Below are 17,963 nucleotides of genomic sequence, written 5' to 3' on the forward strand. Positions count from 1 at the left end.
CACGTAAAGACGTCTGGCTGTGGATGAGGAGATGAGATTTCATTAGAGAATGAGACCAAGGGAGGGACTGTGTCATTTTTGTAACAGAAGAGGCTGATACATGTTGACACGCTGGAGAGAATGAGAAACTGGAGTCAGGACAAGAGAAGAAAGAGGGTATCCTGGAGACACGGTCCCAGAGACAATTTAAGCCTGTGCATTTTCACTTTGAAAATACTCAGACTTGAGGGTCATCTTCATCACTGTCTGTGTAAGTGCCTCGTACATGCCTGGGATCCTTGCTTCAAGCCGAGTGATCCCTCATCCCTTGACCTGTCCACGTAAGTCTTGTCCAGAATCATTTTGTGCTCTCCTGGGAATCTTCACAGGCTTCCCAAATCCCACCTCCATCTTAGCTAAGGGTTGGACCCTGACTGGCCAGTGCCAGGGGGCACACTCGCTCTAGCAGAAGATCTTCCTGCCCCCCACCCCTCAAAGGAGCATGTTGTCCCATAGGAAGAGAAGAAAGTTCCCCCAATTAAGTAAGGGTTCAAAAGGATGAAATAGGGTATTTTCTTTCTTACCTCTGAATAATTCTCCAATAATTCTTGACTCTCTAGACAAGGTCAAGGATTGACAGCGTGAGAGAGAGGTAGGACCTGTGACTGATTAACGTCAAAGTTCTTGTCATCACATCCTAAGTAATCGTCCCACCATTCCAAAGAGCTACTAATTGGTTTTGCCTTCAGCACTAGCAACAGAGCAGTGCTGCTTTTACTCACCTGGAGGTAGAGTCCTTCCATACCAGCGCTGAAAGCTACAGCCAGTTAATGTGTTCTCTGAATTTTCTTAGTATTCCCAGATTCAATGTATAACTCAGACTCAAAGATCCTGGGTTTTGTTGTTCGCACACACCACAGAAACCTCTCTGTGTGAGAGCTGATCTGGGGGCCCAGGCACGAGCCCAGGTGCCCAGGGTCAGTCTGGGGGACTAAGAACAAGAATGGCTTTTGTTTTAAAGCAAATGAACGTTTTGGTTGCGATCAAAGCACACGTTGTCCCCTCTGCTTGTGCCATGTGAACAGGAAAGTCCGTGAAAGAGAAACAGCCAGACGCTGCCTTTCACGGGGTTGGGGGCAAACTTCCCTTGGATGGCACAGTATGAAGGAGCATTAATAACTAAGTACAGATCTTACTAAGAAATTATCATCCGGGCATTAGGCCTCAGGAGTCCCCAGTGCTGATGCTCCAGCCACAGGACTCTGCTGGGTGTGTGTGCTGGGAAAACCTAGTGCCATTAAGCAGTTACTCTGAGTGCATGTAGCACGGACTGGTCGTGAGTGTTGGTAACAAAAGAACCCCAGAGAGAGGAGGGATGAAATAGAGGATTTCAGTGCTGATGGAGATTAAGTAGCCTGAGAACGGCTTTTTGTATATTAACTTCAGGGAACTCGGGTCTTGCCACCTAAAGAGTGACACCTGATGCCTCAATTGTAGGTAATAAATCTTTAGTAAACCTCAGATCTCAAGTAGGCTGCTTGCAAGGCGAGAGAAATCACATCAAGCCCATGAATGTCTTTCTATCCCGGGGGCACTGAAATGCCATCCCTGGGCTCTTACACATACGTGAAGAGCAGATTTAACACTTGAGACAATTGAAGTTTCATGGAATGATGAGTCCTTGGCCTTGTTGACAAAGCGCCCTGTGAAGAGTAAGACTGTAATCTGAGCTGTCAGCAGCAAAGGTGTAACATGATTCAGACCAAGTGGCAACCCAAGGTTTTGGGTCTGGTACCCTAGGGAAAAAAGCAAACTCCTGATTGGTTTTTTTGGTGGGAAGGAGGAGAGACAGCTGGGACAGGCACATGTGGATGGCAGCCAAAAAAGAGTTCCTGGTCACTTCTTTTTCTAGCAATTAAAAAGCTGAACAAATATTGAAAAGGAGGACATTAACAGCATCAATAAATATTTATAGTTCACAGCAACCGGGGGGGGGGGGGGTGTGTCTTTTTTTGACCTTCCAGAACAGTGATGAGAGCCATGAAAGGAGTCTGTGTTTCACGAACACACCTGTGAGAGGGTAAGATAGCACTTTTCTTCCAGCTCTACTACAAGCAAGGATGCTCTCGGGCTGTCTATTTGCAGAGCCTCCTTGCCCACATTTCCCCCAAGTGGCTCAATACACTGCATGAAAGGAAGGACCTTTCTTAACTGAAATCCAGAAAAGGAAGGTTTTCCATTTTGCAGCACCGCAGGTAAAAATTTAGTTTAGGGGAGCTAATCGAAACCTGGCCAGCCCTCCAGAAAGTTCAGATTCTAAAGAGAACACACTCTAAATTTCAAATAAGCCACTCTTCCTTTAAAATCTGACATAAGAAGTAATATTGCATAGCACTCTTAAAAATTTAATCACCTCGACTTCATCATTATGATGAGACTTCATTAGAAACAGAACACTATTGAATATTACACAGGAATAGGATGAGTCTTAGCGATTATACTGGAAGAGGGAAATAGAAGTTGAACCTACTGCAATAATTTGATCATTCTTCACAGCAAGCCAGAACAAATTCGAGCAAAAACACGATTTATTCATTTCAAAGTTTTTTTTTTTCTCAAACGATCTGGGTAACTTGCATTTTTCAATTTACGTTGCACAGACACAGGCCACAGAGGCTGTTCATATGCACGTTCAGAAAGGAAGAAATACACTGCAGTGATCGAACACTGAGGCATATGGTCATCATTGTTTTCAGTAAGCATTTAATCATTCTTTCCAAAGGCCTTAACTCAGCTAGTTTTTGACGAAGTAATGAGTGCTTTATTCCTTGGAAAATGTCTAAATGGCTGAGCACAATATAGTTACATAGTGTATCTATTATACCAGGAGTACATTTTGTTGTTACAAGACTTTGGAAAGCATAAAGACTGCCCTGAAATTGAAATATTTCCCCCAGATGTTTGATTGCCTAAGTACAGGCTATATTAAGGAACAGAAGCAAAACAACCCTTGTGGTTTCACAGATGTCCCGTCACAGCACAGGCTCCTTTATAATCCTCTGAATAAAATCTAATTTGTTTCATCTGGTGGAGAGGTCATTTCTAGCTTCCGACCTGTATGAGTAAGAAGATCTGATAATCTGAATTGTATTTCATACTAAATTTGTACTTGGTGGGTAAAGCAAATCACTGATGTTCTTTCTGGTTAAGATTTTTTTTTTAATATTCATCTTAGTTAAAATAAACTTGCATATTTTGATGCTGGTTTGCGCTTCCTTTGTATGCGGCTCTTTATAGGGAAAGCTGCTTCCCCTCTCCCCCTCGTTTGGTAATACTTCATTTTATAACATTTTAAGTCAAAGACTTGCCTTTAATATAATGCCCGTTCTACGCTATTCCTTTCTTGAAAAGTCATAACCTGACATTGCCAGGAGGAATCACTCTCTCATTGCCTGAAATTAGGAAAGGACCCTTCCCTTTATCTTCTTTCAGTTCCATGGTCACTTTCCTAGATGTCTCAGCTCCCAGTTTAAAAAACAAAACAAAAAAACACTTACTTAAAATTTGTGAAGAGCACCGATCTTTTAACGTTGTATTACCTAAAAATATCTTTTTTAGGATTACGAGGAACACTGGTCTCAATACGAAAGTGCAAAATCAAGCGGTGGTCCAAGAAGTCAATCTTCTGAACCAACCAACGGCCAGCAACCTTCCAGAAGACCAGCCAAGCACAAGCCTCGAAAAAAGCAGAAACACCAGCGTGGCCCGAAGTCTTTGGTGACTGAAGAGCTGGTTGTCAGTGAGGGAAACCAGAATAACACTTCCAGGCAGCAGCAAAACCAAAGTAAGCCTGCTGATGCTTCCATGAAACATGAAACAGTTGTGGTGGTGAACGGCCCGAACAATGACTTACAACACTCAAGTGTTCTGAGAAGCCAGGGTCCCAAAGTAACCTCTGACAGATTGGCTCCACCGCAGCAGGCTTTGGACAGGGTACTCCATAAAAATTCTACTGGGTATCACTCGATGACGAATGTTCATAGAGAAGGAGGCCACCAAGACCAAGAAGAGAAAAGATTTTTGTACCAGCAGCCACACATCAGCAGTCTTTCCAATATGGATTACCTTCATAAACTTACTAGGAAACAGGCATCCCTTAGCCAGAAAGGCTCTCAGTCTGTTTCTAACATAGATGTTAATGGATCAACTGAAAATAAGAAGCAACCCAAACAGATTTATATGGAAACAAAATATAAGAACTTAGAAATATTATGGTAAGAATTCCCTGTTCTCAAATGGTTTTCTAGAGAAATGAGAGACTGCTTGAGAAACACAGGAGAGGGGGATGGGATGGGGCTGGGAGGGGGTTCATGGCCATGGTCAGGCAAGAGGGAAGATTCACCTCACAACATCCTTGGCTCTGATTTCTGCCTGAAATAGTCCACATTTGATGTATTTCTTTTCTTCTTCCCTGTCTCCTCTACTTTTCCCACTGTAGTTAAACCAGAGGTTGGAGGGAGAAGCGAAAGACAGAGGGACCCAGTCAAAACAGATCAGTGTATTTTGAAGTTTGCAAGTAATGTCTGGAGAAAACAAATTATCTCCAACCCTATAATGATCTATCCTAAGAAAGTAAAATACAGAAAAATATGTATGTGTAAAAATATCATTTACAGAAATGACAGCAATGATTGATTCTTTATTAAGGAGATGTTTAGGTAAATTATAATGTTTAATATTGTGCAACCATTAAAAATTATGCTTATGAGGAAAAAGAGTAAAGAGTCAGATACAACAGTTACATTTAAGGAGTATAAGCTCTATCTGCTATGTTAAAACGTGCACAGAAAATAAAAAATGCACCCAAATGTCAATAGTGGTATCTCTGGTGAGAGACATTGGGACTTTTTTTTTAACTGAAGTACTGTCAGTTACAATGTGCCAATTTCTGGTGTGCAGCACAATGTCCCAGTCGTGCATACACATACATATATTCGTTTTCATATTCTATGATTGGGATTATTTTTAATTTATCCTGTATATTTTCTGAGTTGTCCAAGTTCTCTACAATGTAGGTGCACTACCTGTATAATTAGAAAAAAGAAAAGTTATTTTAAAAATGACGTCAGGGGTTATTGAATGACTGGTGTAATTCAATCAGACGTCTGTTGCACAGCCAATGTGGCTGAAATAAGTCTAAAATGCTACTGAGGATACAAAAGAAGTACAATGCATGTGAACCTTCAAGGAGCTTATTTTCAAAGTAGGGAGATAACTTTACATAAATGAATTAATCAGAAGACTTCTGAGTGCTACACTTGGAGGTATGGAATGTTCCTTTAGTAAGATTCAGAATTAGCTTCCTAAAAGAGATAGTGATAGATGTCAGGCATTCTTGCCTTTTTTCCTGTCTTTAGAGGGGGCCCTTCTAACATTTTTGCCATTAAAAATATTTCATTTTTAGTAGGTATGTAGATAGGAAATTTCCTCCTATTCTTATTTCTTGCAAAGAACTTCCCTCATAAATACCTGCTTAATGTTATCAAATACTTTTTCTGCATCAATTTAAATTCTTTCTTCTTTAAGCCTTTAATGTGGCTAAATGTATTAATAAATTTTCTAATATTACACTATCCTTTTATTCCTAGGATTAACCCAACTTGTCATACTGTTTTAATAAACTGCTTGATTTGATTTGTTAACACTCACAAACAGAATTTGTGATTTAGGATTAAATTCACATGCAGGAAGTGGGACTGGCTTAAAATTTTCCAACCTGCCACTGGCTCCTTCTGGGTATCTTTTCAAGATTATACCAGCCTTAAAAAATTTTAATTCTCCCATTTTACATCCTTGGGGACACTTCATATACAATTAGAATTATCTGTTACTTGAGGATTTCATAGAATTTTCCTGTAAAACTATTTAGCTCATATGGGTTATTTGTTTGGTTTTTCATTTGTTGTTATTTGTGGGCAGATTTTAAATTACTTACATTTTTGTGTGTGTGATACTCACATATTTGGAGTTATTTCTACTCTTAATTTGTCCTTCCTAACCACCCTACTTTTTCTATGCTTCTTTGTTTTGTAATATCATCTATTGAACTGACAGAATTTTCTATTACTATTTCCCTCTACTGATTTGGAAACATATATTCTCCATTCTCTTTTTTTTTTTTTTTAACTTACATACCTAACTTGTCTAGAGTTAAATTAATATTTCTGTTATCCTCCAGACATAGTTGAAATCACTGGATTGTTCTAATCCAGTCACCTTTTGCGTCATACAGATTATTTTTGTCCAGCACTTTGTATCTCCAAAATCAACCATTGCTTTTCATTCTTGTTGTATGGAGTCAGTGTGATTTTAATTTAACCAATTGTTTATTCATGTCTTTGCCCCACACTCTTTCATTTTACTCTTTCTTCCTGAAGTAGAACCTTTAGAAGTTCTTTCAGCAAATGCATTTTACTGGTAAACTTGCCTGAAATTCCTCTGCTTTACTCTGTCTTGAATTATAGTTTAACCTGGTAAAGCATTAAACTCTTTGAAAACACTTTTTTTTTTTTATTTCCTGGCATCTGTACTTCTTTGAAAAGTCTTTTTTTCAACGTAATTACCTTTTTCGTTGTTTGTTTTCAGTTTGTCTTTTTTTCTCCTATTGGTTGTGAGATCTCTCCTTCGCTTTTGGTGTTCTCAAGCTTCACTGTGATGTGCGTCGGTTTGAAATTTGTAATCCTGCTTGGGATTGTCCTGTGCTTCCTAAATCTGAGGGTTCATCTCTTTCATAAATTGTGCAAAATTATCACCCATTTCCCCTTTGAATGTTATGTCTCCCAAATTTACTCTATTTTCCACTCAAGAAAACCAAATGGCTGTATATTTCATTCTCTTATTCTAGACTGTGTTTCTGTTTATTTTCCATCTCTTATCTCTCTGTGCTTCTTTCTGAGAAATTTCTTCTAAATTTACAAGTCTTTTCAGTTTTGTTCAGTCTGCTCTTTAAAGTATCCACTGAATTGTAAATTTCAGTGATGGTGTTTTTCATGTCTAAAATTTCGATGTGATTCTGTTTAAAACTTTCCTGTTCTTTTTTGAGAATATATTTCTCAGGGTTTTGATTTCTTCTTTCATGTCTTTAATATTATGCTTACTTATGAGTGTTATCTAATACCCAGTTATCTTAAGTTCTTAGAAATCTACTGCTCCTTTTTGTGTGTCTGCTGACTCTCATGGTGGGTTATTTCCTCATATGTTGTAGGATTTTGGATTGTGAACTTATGTTTAACCATCTCATCTATAGACACCTAGGCAGGCTTGGGTGGGAATGTATCCTTCCAGAGGATTTTTATGTTTGATTCTGCCAGCTACTATAGGGGTATCCTTCCTCCAGGATCATCTTTATGTTAATTTCTTGATGTTGGATTTCCATGATTATGTGGGTAAATTTGAACCCCAAATATGGTCCCATAGATATTCACATGGAATTTTTTTTTCCAGTTCAGGGCCTAGACTGAGACAGATGGGCTTGCTTTGTTGTTTCTCCAGGCTGGTGAATGAGTTTTTCACTAATCCTCCTTTTTACTGAGGGTGTAGCTCTTCAAGGGTTACAGCCTTCATTCAGACATCTCAGTTGGGATTCCCTGCCTCACACAGGGCCACAATCTCACATATTCCACACAGTGTTACAAGTTGAAACTCAAGCAATTAGGTCCAAAACTCCCTCAAAGAAAGCTATACCTTCAGCTTATCCAAAATCTGCGTTAGTTTTAATTCTTGTTTAGTTTGTCTTTGAAGATTCCCTGTCTCTCTTACAAATTCAACTATATAGTTTAAAGTATGTTGGTTTAATCTAATCCAACATTCCCAGGTATTTTGTGGTAGGAAGGTCTTTGATTTTTTTAATGGTATTTTTTCTATTGTGAATGCATTAAATGACAGTTCTAAGTAAGAGCTAGAGTATCCTAAAGGAAAAAGAGGAGGACGTTAAGAAATTAATGTATTTATGAAAAGATTAAGCTAAAGGATATTAATTTGATCAGGGAGTGATAAATACATCAAATTAATGGTTCATAAAGACATGCTGAAAGTCTTATTTTTTAATTTAAATTTTTTTTTAATTATAAAATTATTTGGGGGGTAATTAGGTTTATTTTTTAATGGAGGTGCTGGGGATTGAAACCAGGACCTCATGCATGCTAAGTAGGCACTCTACCACTGAGCTATACACCCCCCACACTAAAAGTCTATGTATCCAGGTTTTATTAATGGATTTGTGCCTTTTTTTTTTTTTTTTTTTTTTTGCTTTTAAGGAAATTTCATTCTTCCTCTGACAGCCAACCTGCTAGAGCCTCCCCAGACTCACAGCTTGCCCAGATAATGGAACAGCATCAGCAAGCCTTAACGCAGCTGACTGAGGTGCAGCCCCATGAAGGAGCCCTATCCGGCGTCACACTTCCACCCATACTGTCAAGGATGGAAAGTGAATCTCAGCTCAGCTCAGGGAGAAGCCAAAGAAACCAAATGAACATTAGCCGTAGCAACTCTGAAGGCTATCTGTTTCAACTGGAAAAAGGGAAGAAGCCTCGGAAAAGCAGCAGCATTAAGGTAATAAAAGCATTTTACCAAGTAACCTTTTATTTTGATAATACACATGGACGTTGATTTTCATTCCCTTCATCACAGGCTTGGAATAGGGATGGTCATTACTGAGCTGCGGCCACAGCTGGGTGGCCCCGAGTCCTGAGGAACTTCCTTACTTGAGCCCCTGCCACTGCGTGGAATTTCCCTCCCCTCCTCCACCTCCTCCTTCTCTTTCTCTTCCTCTCCCTGGAAGTTGCTGCTGCCAGGGATGCCCTTTTTTCCACCTCCTTTTTGCTTCATCTCAGGGAAGGGTCTACATTCGCAGAGAGGCAGCTGTCCTCCTATGGGCTGACTTAAACACCACAACCTCAGAAAAGCTCCCCAAGCCTCCCTCGACCCCTAGCCTAGCCTGAGACTCCCAGGTACATTCTCATATCCGAGAAGGGACAGGAGGGTTGAGTGAGTGGAAGCCCCGTTGCCGCTGCATTTCCCACTCCACCTCCAGGGCAGCCCCCGCCCCCTAAGAGCTCTTCTGCTCCTCATCGCACCTCAGCTCCAGCAGGAAAACACCCACAAGAGCCAATGACTGAGCTTTTTCTGAAATGTTTGCTGATCTTTGCTGAGTCCTTTGTTTACTACCAGATTCACCATTACTACTAGCACCCTTGTGCACTAAACCTCCCCCTCCAGGTCTGTTTTGTTAAATAAGGGACATGGGGGTGGGAGGCAAAGAGGAAGGTTTCCAGGAAGGAGTGAAGGAGCACTGAGGAGCCTTCTTATGTCATGATGTTTCCATGGAAAAGTAAGTTACTTATGATCCCAGAAACGCACTTCTTCTCGTTTATAGTGAAACTGGGGATTACCCCAGCTCCAAACGACAGCCTGGGCAAGAATTGGGAACCCCCATAGGATGGAGGAAATCCATGTATTAAAACCTCAGCTTAGTGCCTAGCTAAGCATAGACATCGACTAAATGTTTGTTTCCTTTCCCTTCCTCCTCCTCCTCTTAGTAGTTTGAATTCACGTTTTATCACGAAAGGCAGAGGAAAGTACCCAGTGCCCGCTGTATCACCAGACAGCGAAGGTCGGGAGGGCAAGGAAGAGGAAGACAGAGAACTTCCGGTCACTGCTTCCCAAGCCCTCTTTTCAGCTTGGAAAATCCCTCCTTGACTGCTTTCTTTCAGGGGTGTTACAAGTCCACAGATACCCGTTTTCTCCACCCAACACCTTCAGCCCACATCTGACAGAGAAGCACTCTTTTGTCCTGAAAGTTATTCCAGAAGCTCACATGACTGAGAACCGAGCTATTTGTATAGGTCAGCAGGTAGCCGGGGCCCCAGAGGGAGTCGTTACTCAGTCGTGCCGGCTTCCTGGTCACAGCAAATCTTGTGGTCTCCAAGGGAATCGACTTGAATCACATGAAACATTTGAGGATTTGTCAAGATAAGAGGCCCAAGCACGGTTCCTTTTCTCCTAGCAGCTCTGTTGTGACTGATTTGTAAATACTCAGCTTTGTCCGTGCTGTTGAATCCAGACGTCAGGCAGGAGGTGAACACGGGCAGTGTAGGAATACCCACCGCGACCCGCCGCAGAAATAAGTGCCCGCGGGTCCCCTGACGGCCGACTGCGCTGAGCTGAGCTGCCGTAATTAACTCATGTGTCTGCTGTCACAGACAATCTGGGCATTGCTGCTTGACTGCTTCTAAGAAGAGGTTTTTTTGGATTAAGTTTAGCAACCGCAGAGCGAATTTCCTTCACTTGCTGTTCCCCAGTATTTGAGGCATTGTTTTCCGTCCTGTTTTTGAGTAACTTTCTCACCCTTACACATCTGAGGAATGTTCTGGAGGAGAGCCCTGCAGTGTCCCCCACAGCAGGGCACAGCATCTCAGAGTTGAAACGAGTCCTCCAGGGACAGTCAGTGGTATTTTCAGTTCAGGCACCTTTTGCCCCCCAGGTTGACCATAAAAGTCAACTTTCTGACTTCAGCAGAGGTGCGATTAGTGACTGGCAGGAAATCCTATGCCCAACTCTGCTAAAGCGATGAAGAGCGGACACCTGTTCAGAGGGGCAGGACTGGGTGATGTCAGTCCGCGTGCATCTCATGCAAAGACTAGCAGCGAACCCCATCAGGGATTTGTTGAAAATGTGCTTTTATTTGCCCACTGTGTTTAAGACCTAAGGAGACAATTATTGTTGATTTAATTTAAAAATTGGGGGGGCGGGGCATCGTGCTATTGTGACCTTTTGGTCTTGTAACAGCCAAAGAGAGGTAAAGCAAAGTAAATTCTAGGGATTATTTTACTATGAAAGCCTTTTGAAGAGACAGAAGGTAGATTAGTGGTTGCCTAGGGCTGGAGTGGGGGCAGGGGAGGGGCGTGACTGCTAGTGGGGAACGTGTTTCTTTTTAGGATAATGAAAATGTTTTAAAATTGGATTGTGGTGATGTTTTCACGTGCAACTCCAGATAAGTGAATTTTGTGGTATGTGAATTCTGTCTCGATAAAGCTGTTAAAAAGATTTTTGATGGAAAGAGATCAAACAAAATTACAGCACTGAGAATCAACCAAAGATTACTTGAGGCAAACAAGTAAATCCAGGCACTTTCACTGCCAGTCACCCAGAACAAACTCTGTTAGGAGCCGCCGCTCTCCCTCGGGAAGTGTCCCTTCACTGGAAGCAGCTCATCCTGTCAAGGGGTCCGTGGCGTTTGGAGATGGCCCCTTCTTGTGGCCTGAAGGGCCACCTCCAAACACTTTCCTTCCTGTCAGTTTGTCATGCTAAGACCCTCGGCTCTGTTTTTCTGTGATGTCTGTTTATTCAAGGTGGTAGTGACAACTGCAACCAGGACGCAATAAGCAATTATTCATGCTTCACAGCATGTCTTTTGTGAGTCAGTGGGATGATTAAAGTTAAGCCGCTTCAGACTAAGGATGTGATTTCTGGGCACTGATCATTTCTCTCTCATCAGTTTTGGACAAATTGGATTTACGACTTGGATATGAGTGGAGTTCTCTCCTTTTTCATTACTGGTTTACTTTAGCAAATAGATAATAACTTAGTGATTGCGAAACACTGGAACAGATGGCAAATGCCAGATAAAGGGCAAATTTGCGATCGCAAAGTACAGAATACCTGAGTTCATTCACCTACTAAAAATTAGCAAACTTGTGGTTACCAAGGGGAAAAGAAAGGGTGAGGGGAAGAATAAATTAGGAGTTTGGGGTTAGCAGATACAAACTACTAGATGTAAATGAGAGAAACAACAAGGTCCTAATGTATAGCACAGGGAACTATATTCAATATCTTTTAATAACCTATAATGAAAAAGAATATGTGTGTATAACTGAATCACTATGCTGTACACCAGAAACTAACACAACATTGTAAATCAGATATACTTCAATGAAAAATATTACCAAAGCTTTTAAAATGTGACAATACCCAGCGTCATCAAGGTTTGGACAAAAAGAACATTCTTATACTTTGTTAATGGAAGTCCTCGTCAATGGCCCTGGAGACGTTCATGATTCTGCATCAATAATCTCCCCTCTCTTAACTTATCTCAAAGAACCAATCAGAGTAGCCCACAAACAGCGCTCATCCCGAGGACATCCTGAAGGTTCAGCATCTCGAGGAATAGCTAAATGATTCAACCATTAACTGGACAACAGAATGTTATACATAAAAATCACGTTTTCAGAAAACATTTAATGGCAGAGAAATACAATGTAACGTTAAACTGCTCAGTGAAAAAACTTAATGACATAATTTGTAGCACAGGGACAATGTTATCAGTGTCTGAACAGACCAATCTAAAGGGCTGGAAGCAGCTGCCGGGGTTTTGCTGGGTGATGACTCTGTTCTCTTAGAAGAGAGCTATGATTCCTAAATGCCTTCAGTGAACAATATTTCTTCTATATAGTTTAATGTTATTAATGTTTTAATTATTTTAGTCCAAAGGCTTCTTTAAGAAAGGATGTTCTCTGACCTTTCAGAATTAGATGCCCTGAAAGACTCTAGATGTTGAACATTCTAACCAGGCAAATTCTATGTACAGAACTTGTAATCCTTACAGTGCAGAAGTGTTGCCTAAATGACACCCTGAAGCACTAGGATGTACTATAAAACTTTTGTAGGACCATAGAAATATTGCCTTCACCTACAAGTCACAGAATTACTATTTACAGCAACTTCAGAAATAAGGGTTCATTCTTGCATACAATGAATCCAAAAGCAGGTAGTTGCTAGCGCTGGTGGTTCTACAGCTCAAATCATCAGAATCAGTAATTGTGTGATTCTCTGGTTCTCTCTCTTTCCTGCCTACAAGATTGCTGCTGCAGCTCCAGCTCCAGGAATCACATCCAGATTTTAGGCAAGATAAAGGGAAAGGAGGAGGGGCTGTGCCAGTCTGAATAAAAGCTTTCCAAGATGCATCTATCAACTCCTGCAAACTTTTCACTCATGTCTCATGGGCCAGAGCTCAGAGCTGGGGTTTGGGGAAAGGAGTACTTGGCTCTGAGCCTGGGAAGCAGCAACGGGGAAGCTAATTGGTCTGACCTCTGGGGGGGTCAGTCAGTAGGCACTGTGAGTAGAACCCATTCTTGTAACAGTTGATACATGTGTGGACATAACCCCACTGTAAAGATTTGAGAATTATAAGCAGTAACTATCTGTTGAAATGTTCTGTTTTTAAAGTCTCTGGGCTAATCTCTGCCAAGTTTTTAGGAAAGGGCACATTAGATATGTTGTATATCTTAGGACTTAATCATTAACAGGGACTCTCAAAATTTAGAAACGTGCCTTGTCATTAGCATATAGACAGGTGGTGCCACGCACACTGAGCACAGAACGGCCGCCTCTACAGTATGGTTGTCCTCTTTCCATTCTAAGCACCAACTCAGATGTGCCCTAAGATCACTACTGTCACCCAGACCATCTCTGGTATTGCCCTTCCCACCCTTCCCAAGGAAGACAACCAAGTGAACCCACAAACTCAAAGAAAAGAGGGTTTAGTTTCCCCACAAGGGCATGGGCTGCAAGTAGCAAGTCAGATCTAATGTCAAAAGCAGGAGTTTGTGGAATATCTTAATCTATCCTACAGTCAGGAGGGCATTAGTGTTTTCTCTGCCTATTACTATGCTCAAGGGTCATAATTTAACAGTTAAATTGCCTCGTTCTCTTACTCTGTCCCTTTAAATATGCAATAGTCATAAGAGGTATCATGTAAGATTATTTGTATCCTTCAAAATTTCCAGGATCACACGGAATAAATGAGTTTCTCAGTGGGTCTTGCTTAGACTCTTAACCTTTAAATGTTTACTTTCTTTTGAATATGATGACATCAGACAGTGTGCTCTTTCTTCAAGTGGTCATGTATCCATTACGTTAAAAATGTTAACAACACAGCACTATACTCACTCAAAAATTTTTATTTATAATTTTCAGAATTTCAGGATTTTTATTGCAGAAGTGGAAAAGTCAAAACACGTTGGTTCACCAGCTAATTATCAAAGCAACTCTGATTGATGACCACCATTAAAACAGAAGAGGTGTCAGGAAATCCACCCACCATCCTGCAGTCCACACAGGCTGCCTTTCTGCATGTTGCTTCTTCCCCTTCTCATGTGGCTGTGACAACTTGGGGGAGACATACGAGTCTTTAAAAGAAACTGTCTCTTTATTGAATTTTTAGAGTTCCAAGCTGAAAGGTTATCAGAACAGAGACATGAAGCTTGGCGGCCTGGGACCTGACCTCGTGTCCGTCAGAGACAAAGTGAGTGGGCTGTACATGCAGACTTGGATTTGCCCCTGGTCTCTCGGCGCAATTGTATAAAGATACCCCACCCCCCGAACTAGGTCCTACTCTGAATAGCCCTGGTAATAAGACCCAAGCACCCCTTTCACCATGAAACAAAGTTACTCAGCCAATGTCGTTTTATGTATCCACCTTTCAGTGAGTTTTGAAAGTCCAAACAGGAAAGTGGGACGCAGGCACATGAAGAGAGATGTGTGTTACACAGTTGTTGGTCTTTCCCAATAGAGTTCTCTTGATAGTATTGAAGAGTGGCTACAGAGAAGACACTTAGGGTAAGAGTCTCCCAACCCATGAAAAGTGCATCCACTTTATTCTCTTCCCTCTAGTGAAAGGAGATCTTCATTTAATGTGTTTTAACTGCAGTTGCACTCAAGGCATAAAAAGAGTATAGTTCAAAGTTGGAAGCCAAAATGAAAATAAATTGGGTAAACACAACAAAGAAGAGGCTGAATGTGATTTAGCCCCTGTTAAGAGAGCACTGGGTGCGCTATTGTGGCGATGTTCCCCCTCGAGAGAGACTGTTTCTAGGAGAAACATTAACTTAACCATTTCCCTGCAGTCACCTTACAGGCGGTAATCCCATTTCCCCCGTGCTGTTGACACCGCGTACCAAGCTCGCTAAAACTAGCATCCCTTTAGAGAGAACAGAGAGGTCTAGCAGGACCCAGTGAGTCATTCTCACTTCGTTTCTCTGAACAGATGCAGAAATTAATACAGCAGAAGGAATATGCAAAACAGGTTAAGGAGTACAACATGAAGACGCTGTCCACCCTCTCCAAGCCACAAAGTGCAAAGCCTGAAAATAAATCCGCCATCCCTCGGCAGAAGGTAAGACATTCTCACCAAGGCAGTTATCTTTTCAATTAGAACTAAAAGGAAACCTTTGTTACCTCCTGGCTTAATAAATTCCCCACATTGCTTGGAACACAGAGGATGTTTTAACTACCATTCCTGCAGCCCCTCAACATTCACAAATACTGATGTAGAAGTGGAAGGCACACATAGGATGCTATAAGGTTAGCCTCTTTTTTTCCCTGAAGTTCACTGTTATCTTTAATCCTCCACGTGTTTCCATCCTAGTATTTCAGGTTTGTCACTCAAAAATTGAATGGTTAGGTGATTTCTTAGAAGCAACTAGAAACCTGATGAACTATCAATTTCCTTCTCCACCATTAAATGAGTTTTAGGAAGTTAGTGTTTTCTTGCCGTCAGTGGGTACCTATGTCAGAGAAAAGTCCTTCGTTGCTTCTCTCAGGTTCATTCCCTCCATTTTCCCTCGGGGATGGTAATATATAGGTTCCTCCACCCGAGAAAAATGATTTCAAAAAATACAGAATGTTCTCCCTCTCAGAGGTCATCCAACTCTAAGTCGCAATGTGAATGAAATATGTTCTATGGAGACACCGAGCCTTGGAGTGCAAGTCTGTGCCTCATCCCAGTGAGGACATGGGACCCTTTGCATGAGGTACAAGTGACCCTTTGGTGCTTTTAGGAATTTGTACTTCATGTTCTATTTCACAGACCATCATATTTTCTATCTATTGCCTTTCTTCCTCAGACCTTGAAGACCTCAATCCACTTGATTGAGTTTCCATGGTGCCACTTTTTCTTTTTTCTCCAACCCATTATTTTTTCATGAAGAGATTCAAGGCAACAAGTCTATAATTAGAAATTCCAACAGAAGTCACCTACACACACTGAGAAGTCTGGAGTTTTTCTGTCTTGGAGATTTTTCTCCTTCCAGGACCCACATATACTACCCATTCCCATTTTAGCTATCAAGAAACCCTTATCAAAATATAAAACTGGTACCAAAGCAGATTTAGAAATTGTATCTAGTGATCTCATTTTTATTGTAATGCCTTTCAGAACTGACATCACTGAAAAAAAAAAAGATCACTGCCTTTTTTGAGAATACAGGTTTCTATAGATCTACTAAAGAAAAAGAAAAAATAATTTTCAACCGCTATTAAATTCTTGCCAGAGTTCTTAAAGCCTAGAGACAATAATGGAGACTCAATTTCATGTCAACCACAGAGATGTCTTTGGTCTCAAGCCATCCTCTTTGGATGGAAAGGTCTGTTAAGAGCTCCTTAATAGAAGTTTGGTTTTAATAAGACTGCCAGAAGCTAAACAGATTGAACATATAAGAAATCTATTTCCAAGCACTTGAATAAAACTCAGTTTTATAAAGAAAAACATCCAGAAACACAACTATATATCCTTCTTGAACTCTTTTTGCCCCCACAGCATTTTTTTATGTGGCCAATTAATTGTTTGAACTGTGTGTTATATTGCATTTTTTGCATTTTCCATTTGATCTCCATTACCATCCACGTCTTAGTATGTTACTGTAGCAATAGTCCCCATTTACAATATCAATAAACTTTTCCTAAGGTGAGATTTTATTTAAAGAATCCAGGGCTCCCTTCACATTTCAAATCAAATGTTATCTTTATGCTTTTAGGCTTTGGAATATGCCAAGACCATCCCCAAACCCAAACTCTCAAATCTGAGTGATCAAGCATCAAAGGAAAAGAAAAATCCAACCCATGCTGGAAAAGGCGGCACTTTACCTGAAATCTCACTGCTGGAAATACTGCGGAACAGACACGAAAGGGAAAAACAGGCTGTGGCCGCTTTCAAAGTCCTTCACATCGTATAGACAACATGTGTGCTGGGGACCAGAGATGCCAGGGAACCCACCCAGAGAAGAGAAACTCCAGCCCCAACTGTTGTGCGTTGAGAGTGATGACTTAGTGTCATCAGCTAACTCCAGTCCATGTTTGCTTTGTACAGGATTTAAAATATGGGGCCCTATTATATTACAGTGCCTTATTTTACTTTCCAGGAAGAAAACCTATCTTAATTATTTATTTTCAAATCAGTTAAAATTGGGGCTGAATAAGAACTAGGGAATAAAACCTTTTGCTTTCATCTTTGATTTTTTTAAACTTCTTTTTGGTTTTACATTGGATCTCTTAATTTCTTAAATGAGATCCACCCTTTCTTAGCATAATGAAACTCTTGAAGTTACCCAAAAATAAATTTATCTACTTGTGTTTCTTTCTCATTTTTCTGATAAGAAAAAAAAAGTATAAACACTTCGGTTTCTATTGAAATGAATTCAAGCTGGACTAAACACCAGTAAATCTTGAGATACCATTTCCAAAATATTTCTAAAATCTCTAAGTTTAGCAAAAGGTTTATATGTAAAATTTAAGAAATGACAGTGCTTCTATATGTGCCTATTCAAGTAAAACAAATCACCAATTTTCTTCTAACAAAGCATCAGATGCTAATTAGAAATCCCTGCAGGGAGGGTAGAGCTCAAGTGGTAGAGCTCATGCTTAGCATGCATGAGGTCCTGGGTTCAATCCCCAGTGCCTCCAGTAAATAAATAAACTTAATTACCTCCTCCCTGCCAAAATAAAAATAATTAAATAATACAATAATAAATAAATAAAAAGTAAGAAAACCTAAAAAAAAAGAAAAAAGAAAAAAAAAGAAATCCTCCAAATCCAGAAACACTCAACTCAGGCAACTCTGAGATACACTTTCTCAAAGCTACTTACTCCAAGTA

The 17,963-nt window shown here is 40.6% G+C and overlaps 1 protein-coding gene across 1 annotated transcript in view; it reads left to right on the forward strand.

Moving 5' to 3' along the window:
• Positions 1-17,238, forward strand: part of JHY (junctional cadherin complex regulator) — a 48,069-nt gene extending 30,831 nt beyond the window's left edge. The window contains exons 4-8 of the mRNA XM_010986556.3: positions 3,598-4,253; positions 8,295-8,589; positions 14,258-14,338; positions 15,080-15,208; positions 16,848-17,238. Coding sequence (XP_010984858.3) covers positions 3,598-4,253; positions 8,295-8,589; positions 14,258-14,338; positions 15,080-15,208; positions 16,848-17,045 — 1,359 coding nt within the window. The 3' untranslated portion in view covers positions 17,046-17,238. The remainder of the gene's footprint in view (positions 1-3,597; positions 4,254-8,294; positions 8,590-14,257; positions 14,339-15,079; positions 15,209-16,847) is intronic.
• The last annotated feature ends 725 nt before the right edge of the window (positions 17,239-17,963 follow it).

The sequence above is a fragment of the Camelus dromedarius genome, chromosome 34, assembly GCF_036321535.1.
Source record: "Camelus dromedarius isolate mCamDro1 chromosome 34, mCamDro1.pat, whole genome shotgun sequence".
NCBI classification, from domain to species: Eukaryota; Metazoa; Chordata; class Mammalia; order Artiodactyla; family Camelidae; genus Camelus; species Camelus dromedarius.